The sequence below is a fragment of the Temnothorax americanus genome, unplaced genomic scaffold (genome assembly GCF_048541705.1).
Source record: "Temnothorax americanus isolate GAGA-0224 unplaced genomic scaffold, ASM4854170v1 Scaffold346, whole genome shotgun sequence".
In the NCBI taxonomy this organism is placed as follows: Eukaryota; Metazoa; Arthropoda; class Insecta; order Hymenoptera; family Formicidae; genus Temnothorax; species Temnothorax americanus.
Genome location: NW_027509492.1, coordinates 1 through 13654, shown reverse-complemented (window position 1 = coordinate 13654; position 13654 = coordinate 1). Strand labels below are relative to the sequence as shown.

Genomic DNA, 13654 nt, shown 5'->3' with positions numbered 1-13654 from the left:
AAAAGTTAGTTTAAAAAAAAATAGACTCCCGACTGCTGCCTAAAGTAAGTCAAATAACAATAAAAAAAACAAAAAACTAAAAAAATTAAACGGTAAAAAAAGACAGGTTTATAAAAAAAATTTGAAATAATAATAAATAAGAAACAGTTTTCACCCTTAACTAGCACGCGGGGTCAAAAACACCCCAAAAAAAGTTTAGGCATTTTTTTCGGTCGGTTAATCTATGAATTTCGCATCGCAGTGCCATTTTGTCGTTAGTGCGAGTCACCAATACCACGTTCCTGACTTAAACATAAAATAAAAATAAGTTTTCTTATAAAAATCAAGATTTCAATTCAGAAAAAAGGGGCACAGGCGATCATGAAAATAAATACCTTTTTTATACCCACTACAATCATAATTTTTTTCGTAAAGTACTCTATCTCAAGAACATCGTGTTAAATCTTTATCAAAAAATATTTATTTTTGACTGAGATATGATTTTTTAGCAAAACAAGTCATTTTTTATACAAGAATTTTTTTAAAGCCTCAAAACTAAAAATTTTATAGTTTAGGCTAATATGGGTATCATTTTCCAGTATTTAATGTACGTAGTTGATTTTTTCAAGCCTATTGAAGCCTCCATTTCGCCGTAATCAACGTTCAAAGTTGTGTGGGGTATACAACACTCCGTGTACAGATAACGTTCGATCGCGGACGTGTGTTAGTTAAGGGTTAAAAAGTTTAAAATAATAAAAAATACAAAAAAGTAAAATTATCTAAAAATTTAATACAATTATAATAAAAAATACTTTATTTTTACATTATAATTAATTGCACATTTAAAAAGAACAGTCGAGAGACGTCACGCCAAATATACTTATTTGGCACATACATATATTGTACTTTATGTATATTTGTACATATACATACACAGACACATATACGCGCGCGCGTGTATATTTAGTATTAATATTGTAAAATTTATAAATAAATATGATTGAGAAATATTAGATTTTGCGTGATGTCTCCCGACTGTTCTTTTTAAATGTGCAATTAATTATAACGTAAAAATAAAGTATTTTTTATTATAAATGTATTAAATTTTTAGAAAATTTTACCTTTTCGCATTTTTTATTATTTTAAATTTTTTATAATTAAAATAGAATATGGATATACAGTTATTTAAAGCTAATATAAAACATGAATTATTATACCTGTAAGCAAAAAGTTTGCCCATCCGATGAACCGCTTCTCGATACTGCTGCTGGAAATCACCGAGGCCTTGTAAAGAAGTACCCATTGCAGTTTCTGCAAACGCATTTGTAAAAGTATCATGATAATATTATCATACATATTTCAAAAATCTGTGGCTGTAAAAATTATATACGAATCAGTATCTATGTTGTGATATTAATATTTACAATTTAAAAAATTTGATTTTGGTTTAATTTTACTTATTAATAGGAATAAAATTTACAGTTAAAATGTACAGTTCTAAACACATCATACCACATATTGCATTCAGCGTATGTTCACTAAAAAATGGTACTAAATCTTTCACAACTGTGCCTCCTGTATTTTTCAAAGATCTGGTCATGTTTTCACCTTCCTCGATCAAAATCTGAATAAAATGCTGTAATATATTAAAATGAAATGTAGGGGTCAATATCTTTCGTCGTGAATGCCACTTGGCGCCTGAAACATAAATAACATGTTACACAATTGTGGAATAACAATGCGAAACAAACATTGCAGTGAGATATGTATCTATATTTTTTACTTAATTTGAAATTTATTGATTTTTAATAACCATATTACAAATGTATTTTTTTGTGATATGTGTTTAAACTTTTACGACGGCACATTGTGTAATATAACGTACAAGAAAGAAATTCTTTTTTATACGTTTATTATCTTTTTTATAATATTTATATTCAATGTGATTATATATCAAGTTTATTAATTTATTTTTATATTTAATAATACAATTATTTTTTCATGATTGATGTGAGATGTTGTAAACATATATGTAAATTTAATTATTGTGTGATTTGATATATGCTGTTTAAATTTAATTATACAGATTTATTCTGTTATTAACATAATTGAAACTTAAAACAAAATTTAATAAGAAGCCAAAGCAAAATTTAGTAAAACATGTACCATTATTTATATTTTTATTGTGATGTTACCTCCACTAGTGAGAAGACCAGTACCCAACCACGGATGGAAAACATCATAAAGAAGACTCTTTTCGATATGTTTTGTGCTGCTCAATATTGTCTAAAATTACAGAAAATATTAAGTTAAATGTTATTTAATTCAGACGCCATTTAAATAATCAATTAATTGATTTCAAAAGTATTTTAAATATTCAATTATCTCTGAGAGATGTGTGAATGAATAAGAGATAATCATCTTTAATTTTAAATATACAATTATTTCAAACTTTTGACAAACAAACTTATTTTTTCAAAATAAAAAAATATATAAAAATAAGCATCTTATCGTTAATGTATTAATAATAAAAAAAGCAGAATAATATTTCTCTCATACTTCACCTCTAAATCATTCGGATGACGGACGGATATTATAGGAAAAAAGAATAACCATATTTTTCCAATGGGATAAAACTTGTCAGTTGTGGTAACCAGAATCTTCCATTGTTCTTCTAAAAAATGTATGTATATGTTTATTATGTAAATTGACAGAAATATTATAAATATTGATCGAAATATGTATGATTGACTTTATCGTTATATTTAATGTTATACCTAGATATTTCATATTGTTCCTCAAATAACTTCAATAATTAGAAAATAAATGTTATTGCTTAAAAATATTTACCTATAAGCTTAAATAATTCTTAAAAGTAGTTAACGTGCAATAATATCGATAATTATACAGGGTGTCCTAAACCACCCGTACACCCCATTTAAAAGCTAGGGATACGATTCTATCAAAAAATGTTGTAGACAAAAGTTGTATGGTTTTAAGGGTGACATAAGATGGTGTCATTAATTTGACCTTGAATAGTTACTTGAAGGTCACTTGAGAAGGTCACTTTCAATTTTTTTAAATAGAATTATTTTTTTATTGCATATTCTTGTAGCTTATCTTGAGGACTTTCTAAAACACTATAATAAAGTATTTTTTCATTAAGAACTTTTGGAATTATTAGGCTTGAAAGTTCTAGTATTTTGACATAAAATATGAAATATCTTGTAAAACATTAAGTTTTCGGTAATGTTACCTTAATACTTTTATGCACAGAATAATGAGACGAATCAATTGGTATGAAAAAAAGACATAGTTGCTTTTAAGAAAAAGTATGCAGATGCATGTTGCAAATTACATTTTTTTTTTAAAGGAAGTACGTCTTTTTTTTATACCAATTGATTTGTCTTATTATTCTGTGCATAAAAGTATTAAGGTAACATTACCGAAAACTTAATGTTTTACAAGATATTTTATATTTTATGTCAAAATACTAAAACTTTCAAGCCTAATAATTCCAAAAATTCTTAATGAAAAAATACTTTATTATAGTGTTTTGAAAAGCCCTCAAGATAAACTACAAGAATATGCAATAAAAAGGTAATTCTATTTAAAAAAATTGAAGGTGACCTTCTCAAGTGACCTTCAAGTAACTATTCAAGGTCAAGTTAATGACACCATCTTATGTCCCCCTTAAAACCATACAATTTTTGTCTACAACATTTTTTGATAGAATTGCATCCCTAGCTTTTAAATGGGGTGTACGGGTGATCTGGGACACCCTGTATATCTCAAAGAAAAACGTTTGCAAATATTATATTTAAAAATTTGTCTGCATAGGGGTGAATATTTATTTACAGGAATATTGTATGTGAAGTTGTAACTTACCTCGTGAAACAAGATATTGAAATGCATTTCCAACAATCGGATAACCTGATGGTCCTGGTATAAGATTGATAAGTCGCCCCTTTCTTCCATGATAATGCACATAGTAATTAGATATCAGTAAAATAAGGGTAAGTAATAGCAGTATAATAGTGATCATTGTTGGTTGACGAAATAATTAGCCAGCTTAAGCAAGTCTTTTCTTCTGATATCTTCTTTTAATGTCTAAGAACTCAATTGATTAGTAATCAACAAATAAAAAGAAGAGCATGGAGCTATAGTAGGAGAACCGGCTGCACAAAACCCTCCCTCATCGAATATCCGACTGAATTTTATTCGAATAGATAGCTTTTTTAGTGGTTAACCCTGTGCCGGGTTTTATATGCCCTAAAACTTGACCGAAGTGTTAAAAAAAGGGCCACTTCCGGTATGATTTTTTGAGATGAAACCCCTTTAAAGAACATTCGGCTGAAACTTGTGCCAATCGATTCAGGATGTCAAGCACTTTGATAAAAAAATATGCTGCCACCCCCCATCTTGACAGGAACCATGGCAGCAACCCTTAAATGTGACATATTTTCGTACCGTACCTCCCTCACAGAACATCCGATTTTTTTTTTGAAAATGTAGCTCGAACATTCCTGAACATAAAAAAACAATGCTGCCATCGCTGGCTTTGACTAAAAATTTTTGTACCACCCGTAAGTCGCGCGACTTTTAACTGCCAATTTGTAACGGGTCAATACTTCCTTCACAGAATATACAATTTTTTTTTTAGAAATGTAGCTCGAACATTACTGAACATAAAAAAACAATGCTGCCATCGCTGGCCTTGACCAAAAATTTTTGTGCCACCCATAAGTTGCGCAACTTTTGGCTGCCAATTTGTAACGGGTCAATACTTTTCTCACAGAACATACGGGTAATCTTTTGCCATGTATTTAAATAAAAAATAAGACAATCTTTGACGAGAACGATCTTAAGAACCGACTATAAATACCGTCCATACTAGCGCGAAAATTCCAATCGAATATTTTGTGGAAAAAATAGTTTGTGATAAACAAGCTGCGCGTACATTGGTAGAGGTATGGAATGAAACAGTATAAGTTCATACAAACACACACACATTCACGTATTTTTATTTTCTTATTCTTTATTCTTATTTTTTTGTATTTAAAATCTTAAAAGTAGGATATAAAACATAAATATAAATGGAATAAATTACTTTTACTTTGCCAGTTAAATGATAAACAACAATGGAAATATTAATCGACTCTACTGGCCATTATAATCGCCAAGACATTACGACCACGATTTGGTTCGATTATCGTCATGTAATCTTTGATACTTATATATCATTTAAATAATTAAATTTAGGGCGAAAAATATTACCTCAGCCAGGGCCAGTAGAGCTATGGTTCCACGAAGATCCAACTCCATTAAGAGTTGAATCTTCATAGAGCATAGAGCATAGAGCATAAGAGCATAATTAATCATAGAGCATAATGATAGTGACGACGAGGACTATACTGTCGATAGTTCCAACAGCAATAGCGATTAAAAAAATTCTCGTGATTTATATATTTATGTTTTATATTTTACATTTAACATTTTAAATACACACAAAAAAATAAGAATAAAGAATAAAGAAATAAAAATACGTGAATGTTATATGAACTTACCTTGTTTCATTCCATACCTCTACCAATGTATGCGCAGCTTGTTTATCACAAACTATTTTTTCCACAAAATATTCGATTGGAATTTTCGCGCTAGTATGGACGGTATTCATAGTCGGTTCTTAAGATCGTTCTCGTCAAAGATTTTCTTATTTTCTATGTAAATTCATAGCAAGAGATTACCCGTATGTTCTGTGAGGGAAGTATTGACCCGTTACAAATTGGCAGCCAAAAGTCGCGCGACTTACGGGTGGCACAAAAATTTTTGGTCAAGGCCAACGATGGCAGCATTGTTTTTTTATGTTCAGTAATGTTCAAGCTACATTTCCAAAAAAAAATTGGATGTTCTGTGAGGGAGGTACGGTACGAAAATATGTCACGTTTAAGGGTTGCTGCCATGGTTCCTGTCAAGGTGGGAGGTGGCAACATATTTTTTTATCAAAGTGCTTGACATTCTGAATCGATTGGCACAAGTTTCAGCCGGATGTTCTTTAAGGGGGTTTTATCTAAAAAAATCATACCGGAAGTAGCCCTTTTTTAAACACTTCGGTTAAGTTTTAGGGCATATAAAACCCGACACAGGGTTAACCACTAAAAAAGCTATCTATTCGAGTAAAATTCAGCCGGATGTTCGATGAGGGAGGGTTTTGTGCAACCGGCTCTTGGACTACTACAACAAGGTAATTTGGGCAGTAACTTTTAATTAAAATAATATTTTAACAAATGTTTTGGTCTATTGTCAGACTATCTTTAATGTAATAAGTTAAGATTTATCATAAAGACCGGTGAACAAAAATACAAAAATATAAATCACAATAAACTCATTAATCGCATTAGTTTCTATCATTATACTATATAAAATTTGAATTAAACGCACTTTGTATTTCTTCAATGTATAAAAATCGAAGAGTATACTGAAATAAATTATGGATTTACAAATACTTAATAACATTTCATCGAAATAAACGTGTAAGAAAAATGTTTTCTGAATACGTACATAAGTATTGTGATGAGTTCAAGATCGTCTTAAGTAATGTCTTAATAATAGCCGCTAATACGACTCTGTAATAATTGGTTCATGACATCTTAAGATTGAACTTAAGACGGTTTTAAATAACTATGAATACCGGTCATAGTGTTTTATGAAGAGAGTCATGTTGTAAAATTTTCACTATAATGATATTAGTTCATTGACATGTGACATGTTGTTATTTGTGAATCCGTTATTTATTTCAGTTTATTTCTCGACTTTTTTTTTATTCTTTGAAGAAATAGGGTGTGCGTTTGATTTGAATTTTATATTGCGATAGGAACTAATGCGATTAATGCAATGTATTGCGGTTTTTATTTTTATCCTTTGGTTTACTAGTTTTTATGTATTATCTTAAGGGGATCCTAAAGCCGTCTGTAATACCGGCTTTTTTTCTTAGCACTAATCTTTTAATTGGCTTTATAGAAATGCAAAATTCTTGTCTAGAATTAAAGTACGCATCAAAATCTAGGTCATGGTGATCGAATTTATATCGAAAACGAGAAAAAATTAATATTTTTGTTAATTTTTGGTATACGTGACGACAATATTTGCTTTGTACAAAATTTCCACAATAAATATCCACAAAATTAGACCGGCATGACCTAGGGACAACATTTAAGAACAATATCGTGCAATTAGATCTAAGATTGAAAGCCTAGAAAAAAAAATTAGTTTAAATAAACTTTTATATGTCCAAAAGCACATTCAGGTTGACATTGCGTGTAGCGAGAGATGGAGCAGCAACCGAAACAAGGACAGATGCCTTTCGTTAGACAAGGACAGATATAGATATATGACATAAAAAACAGGATTAGAAATGTTGACATTACCGACGTCGAGGAAGTTCAGCCTTCACTTTAGGATTCCCTTAACTTATTACACTAAAGATGATCTCTGATAACAGACCGAAACGTTTGTTAAAGTATTATTTTAAATAAAGGTTACTTACGAACACTCTGTTGGGCACTACGCTCACTTTTTTTATGTGTTGATAACTTCTTTTAATTCTTAAATTACACAAATCACTAAATATGTATCATTTACAGTCTTGTTTAAAAGCGCGCGCGATTGTAGTCCAGGATACGGAGAGGATCGGTTTTATATATTTTATATAGAGTCAGATTTTTACCAGTAAGCAACGAACCCTGAATTTATTCTTGTAATATTATGAAAGTTTACAATAAAGTTTTCCCGAATTATTAACAATTTAATTTTACGTTTTAGAGCGAGTTTTACCACGAATCGATTTAAGACTGCGACGTTTACTATTACGAGCGAGAGCGAACAAGGACTTTTATTACCACGCGAAATAATTTATAAGTTCGGTTTATGTGTGACATCTCATCCATCAATCCAATGAAATCTCTTCTTTTAAATAATTTAGGGGTCACTCTATAACGTCGCGTTACATTGGGCGCCGCAGAGGCTGGAGATCTTTACGTCATGTCGCCGGCCGATTTCCGTATCGGGGTTGGTGGATGAGGCGTCACGTGACAGGAGTGCACAGCTCGGAGCGCTCCGCAGTTCAACGCTATCTTGTATTGCCGTTGGTTGTTGTTAACTTTGCCGCGTGACTTGTCGACTTTCTACATGCGAAAGAAAACCAACGACAAACAAAAGGAACAACAAAGGAGAGAATACAGTTTCTCTTCTGGAAACCGAATCTTCTCGAACGAATTTCTCGAGAAGAGAAATCGTCGAAATGCTTTTATGCGATCGACGATTTTATCGATATGTTTAAACAGTCTTTATATCTTAAATACGTTTGGTAAGTAAAAAAAGTACTCTGAAATACTTTATTAATACTCTACCACTAACAAATTTTTAAGAGATATAATGTGTTATTCATTTTATTAAAAAATATGCATGTGCATAACAACCATGTAAATTTAGAAAAAATTGATTTAATTTTTAAATATTTTAGAAATATTACATTATTACAAATGTTTTTGTTACTATAAAGTGTGTCACGATAAACCGAAGTTCTTATATTAAACGCTTGCGAGTAACTGATCAGTTCTGGTACTGAACTATTGACTATTCATTCGCTTTTATGATGTTCTGTTTGATCATTTGAGTGACTTGAACAGTCTTAGACAATAACAACATCTAAAATTCATTATTAATAACCTTTTTATAAGAATAGACAACACAGACGCGCGCATCGCGCGCGCTATTTAGCTTTAACATTATACTGTTACTATACATTAACTTCTTAATACACACAACTATTAAAATACGATAACAACTGCTCATGAAGTAAGCGCAGCGAGAGAATCAATCGGCATCGCGGAAAAGCGACAACAATAAACTAGATAAATTCGAGTATCGACTTTACATGCTTTTCTTAGATATGACTAGATTATAGTGCGCGCTTCGCGCGCGCCTTGTGATGTTTTTTATTTGTTATTATCTATGCGAAAAACATTTATACACTCGATTAATTGACTGAATCGAGACGACCAATTACGTTCGCAATAACACGGCAACAATTGCAAACGCGATTTGGCCAACTTCAGAGTTTCATACCGCTTTTATAAGAGGATGATGATGATGATGATGATTCTTTAAAAAATTGCTTATACAAGCAATATAAATAATATTTTCACATTTGGACTTTGCATCGCAATATCTCCGCTCGTAGAACACGTAGCGGAAAAATAAAAACGCTCTTCTTATATAAATCGACCCCAAGTTATTGATCAAGCCTACTTAGAACTTGATCCGTTCACTTGTTATTGAGATCTCAACATCTCGAGTACTCGTAATTAACTTGTCGCGTCGCGTAAAAAAGTCACGGTCGGTCTCGTTCCGCGCCCGCGCGTACTTGGCGCGAGACACTAACAAGTGTCGCATTATGATTTGCATAATTGATATTAAAATGAATAAAGAGATTAATATGGAATAATAAATGTGCCGTATCTATTAAATATTTAACGATCTGAAAACTTCTTCAACTATTTTCGATTCCTTCTCTTAGTTAGTGTTGCATCAATGTCAGCACAAACAGTAATATATAATACACTTTATAATAAAAAAAAGAATTGTTTTAATATTGTATAAATTGTATAATTAAATATTGTACTGTTGTGATTGCATCGTCACTTCTCCAACCGCCGAGAATGCTCTAGAGTCTACATAAACGGTAAGAGCTCAGTAAGACAGACTCAGCATCAGTTCTTATACTTTAAATTAAAAGAAAGATCCATTGAGAGAGTGAGCGAGTGAGAGAGTTTTCGAGCCAAAGGATTAGCCTTACAAAAAAATTAAAAAGACCTATTTGTGTAGAATTCCATAAACAACTTCCATTTGAAACATTTTTTCGTAACTGTATTTCCGTTTTCGAGAAATTTAGCAAGAACTTTTTTAGGGGACAGATTTTTTGGGGGCCCTTTTAAAAAATTAAGCAACAGGGGTGGAGGGGTCGGATTTTAATTAGTACGGTGATCAGAGAACTATTCGGACTAATTCTAATCAAATTACCACTATTATCAAAGAAGTTTTAACTTTTTTTTGTGTTCTTTTGTGCTTGGACAATATTGGGAATTTGGCCACTTTGACTCCTCCTATCTCCAAAATTATCTTCAGCTTAAAATTTGTTGAGATTAATGCAGCACCATGCAGCATTGTTTGGCATACAATTCGATTCGAATTTAGAAGACCACAAAATTGACTAAGGGTCATTCTCTGTTTCCACCATATTTGTTACAACTTTTTAAGAGTTTTCTCTTTATAATAAATATAAATTATTGCAGTTACTAAAATAATTTATCCTCAAAGAAGAATCTATCTTTCTATCTTTTTGCTGTTGCAACATTATTAAATACGTGTCGTATTTAATATCGTACAAAGTATGACAAAGCTACGTGATCTGTGTATCTTAGTAATTATTTTACCGATCAAATCTAAGTACTATAAAAAAATAGCAATGAAAAAAGAAGAAAAAGAAAAAAAGGCCAATGAAATGGCCAGATGTGACAGGAAATGCAAGGAGAGCATTTCGTAACTTATTATTTATTATTTATAAAAATAATTGTTTGTTTGCGCTGCAATGCAGTTTCATTGTGTAATAAAATATCATGTACAATAAAATACTGCAATAAAATACTGTAATAGTTTATTGACTATATAATAAAATAATTATTTATTTAATATATTTTATACGTTTTTTTATTACATTTTATTTATATTTTTATTTTTTAACCGATAATGACACGTGTGCAAAGTGTTACTATTACGGTGCTATTAACAATTATTGTGTAAGCAAATAAAACCTTTTCTTATTAGCCTTTTATGATCTTTATTAAGTCAATATTTGTTTCAAGGGCTTGCTTTTGTTTTACAGACAGGGATAAATTTTACACGAAGTGGCTGAGTAGGGCAAAGTACCAAATCAATCTGCATCCGAAGATTCTTTAAATAATCAATAGGCTCCAAGTAGAAATTGTGTATCAGAGGAGCTATCATGGCCTTCATTTCCAGCATAGCAAATCGTTGACCTACAATTTGGTACATATCGTAATCTGTTAATATAACATGGTATTATACATATATCAGGATATAAAAAATACAGTTTACCGATACAGTTACGTGGACCAGCACTGAATGGTAAATACGAATAAGGATGACGATGTCGGATCTTCTCAGACAAGAATCTATCAGGATCAAATACTTATGGATTTGACCAAAAATTAGGATCTCTGTGGACTCCGTAAATGTTAAGATGCAAGAATGTTCCAGCAGGTACCAAATATAACTCTAAAAAGCATGTACAATAATTAAGCTTTAGAAATAATAATTTAAGCTGTACTAAAATTTTAAAATTGAATATATACACTAAAAAAATGTCTAATAATTCTTGGTTGTAATAATCCAGGCTTGGCTAATGTCACCAAGAACCTTGGTGAAGTAGTTTCAACTAATCGTATAGGTATAATTGCGACAAAATAATTTGGTTAATGTTAATTCTAGCAAAACCTGATATGATTTGATTAATATTGGCAAAGTTTGATAATTATTACCATGTAATGATAAATGTAACCAAATTGCCTACTAAATAAGTGAGTAACTGTCATCAAACCAAACTGTTCGAAAGTGGACCGCGCGCGCGAGCGAGGACACGAACCGCGGATAGGAAGAGACAGTCAAAGAGCAGAGTTGACGGACAAACACAGTTTATTTGTCTAATTACACTATTTACAAAAGCTGCATCGCAATTATAAAGATGGAAGAGATCGTGTCGCAAAAGCGCATGCAAGCGCCGATGCAGGCAGTGCGAAAGATTAAGCGAGCGAAAGAGCGAGCAACTCTAACTACTAAAGCGCACGCGAAAGAAAAGGAGCAAGCAACTCGAAATATTGACAGCGGCAACTCGAAAAGCAGAGCGCGACTGGCCCTGTTGCCAGGGGCGCGCGTCCTTTTAAACTCTCGGGGGCTTCTCGCAAATTCGAGACTTCTCCAACACACGAGTCACCGAGAGAAGTCCCCGAGAGATCCGTGATTGACAATTATAAACAGAGGAAACAAAACGAACACGCAAAGATCATTCGCTCGGCAATGCCTCGGTTTCCTTGTTTACTCGTTAAGTCGTCACGGCGCGTTACGGCGATAAAGCACGCTCGAGTCTCGGTACTCGCAATTGCGGTGCTGACATGTAATTTATTATTTCGACTCCGATATTGATGTGAACTTTTAAGCAATCTTAAACATACCGCCCGCCTCGTCAGAGGGGCTGACGAAATAGATCGCGAAATAGATATGATAATTAACGGTGACACGCTGATTCGCCGGCGGGGTCGTTGACTCTCGAAATGGACTTTCCTCAGAAATGAACTAATGTAATATTGCGACATTAAACGTAACGTCAGTTTGGTCAAATAATACTTCTTATTAATTTTGTACTGACGAAGAAAAGAATTTTATATAATCTAAATATAATATTAAGTATTATTTTTGCGTACTCGTTTAGTAAATCCATGTAATATCTTCAGCAACTTCTTTTGCTCTCTACCTTTGGACGTCAACGAAAATATCCAATCGCTGTGCAGCCATTGTCTCATTACTCTAAATAATTAATAAATGTTAGGCATGTTACATGTTAAGAACATGATAATACTTGGAAAACACACATTTCTTTAATTTTTTTATACACTCTTGCAATTAGTACTATTTCAGTAACTATATAAAAAAAGAATACATTTAAACACTAATAAAATTATGCTACAGAGATATGCAAAATCTTATATAGTTAAAATATTATATTTTTTTTTAACGATTTATTCTTAAATTTACTTCTATTTATTTTTAAATAGACAATTTAACAGATATGTAATTTATAAATTTCTAATTAACGGAAGTGATATTTTACATTAAGTATTGTATTATTGTACTTACCTCTTTATATAATTATACAATATACGAATTCATATTTTAATTAAGACAGAATATGGATATACAGTTATTTATTACATCTAATAACACATGAATTATTATACACCTATAAGCAAGAAGTTCGCCCATTTTATGAACCGCTTCTCGATACTGTTGCTGGAAATCACCAAGGTCTCGTAAAAAAGTGCCCATGGCAGTTTCTGCAAACGCATTTGTAAAAGTATCATGATAATATTATCATGTATATTTCAAAAGTATCTGTGGCTGTAAAAATTATTTACGAATCAGTATTTATTTGTTGTAATTGTGATACTTATACAATTTAAAAAATTTGATTTTGGTCTAAATTTTATTTATTAATAGGAATAAAATTTACATTTAAAATGTACAGTTCTAAGCACATCATACCACATTCAGCGTATGTTTACTAAAAAATGGTATTAAATATTTCACAACTATGCCTCCCGCATTTTTCAAAGATTTGATTATGTTTTTGCCTTCCTCGATCAAAATCTGAATAAAAAAAGTGCTGTAATATATATAAATAAAATGTGCGGGTTAATATCTTTCGTCGTGAATGCCACTTTGCACCTGAAACATAAATAACATATTGCATAATTGTGTGATACCGATGTGCAGTGAGACGTATATATAATTTTTATTTAATTTAAAATTTATTGATTTTTAA

At 31.4% G+C, this 13654-nt stretch overlaps 1 protein-coding gene and 1 pseudogene across 5 annotated transcripts; both read right to left on the bottom strand.

The window, feature by feature from the left end:
• Positions 1-784: 784 nt before the first annotated feature.
• LOC143901560 (cytochrome P450 4C1-like) lies at positions 785-7871 on the bottom strand. 4 transcript variants are annotated; one of them, XM_077413997.1, is made up of 7 exons: positions 7721-7860; positions 7553-7583; positions 3868-4089; positions 2544-2653; positions 2175-2265; positions 1492-1677; positions 785-1290 (listed from the first exon to the last, which is right to left on the bottom strand). In XM_077413997.1, exons 3-7 carry the CDS (start codon positions 4022-4024, stop codon positions 1097-1099), a joined length of 738 nt encoding a protein of 245 aa, XP_077270123.1. In that variant the 5' UTR covers positions 4025-4089; positions 7553-7583; positions 7721-7860; the 3' UTR covers positions 785-1096. The 4 variants fall into 4 exon arrangements, with proteins under 4 accessions (XP_077270123.1, XP_077270121.1, XP_077270119.1 ...); XM_077413995.1 differs by lacking the exon at positions 7553-7583 and having other exon boundaries at positions 7721-7871; XM_077413993.1 differs by having other exon boundaries at positions 7532-7869.
• Positions 7872-10776: 2905 nt separating this feature from the next.
• Positions 10777-13576, bottom strand: LOC143901561 (cytochrome P450 4C1-like; annotated as a pseudogene). Its single transcript, XR_013258116.1, has 6 exons — positions 13343-13576; positions 13073-13230; positions 12522-12639; positions 12288-12408; positions 11155-11334; positions 10777-11075 (listed from the first exon to the last, which is right to left on the bottom strand). The product of XR_013258116.1 is annotated as a cytochrome P450 4C1-like (transcript).
• Between the last annotated feature and the right edge of the window lie 78 nt (positions 13577-13654).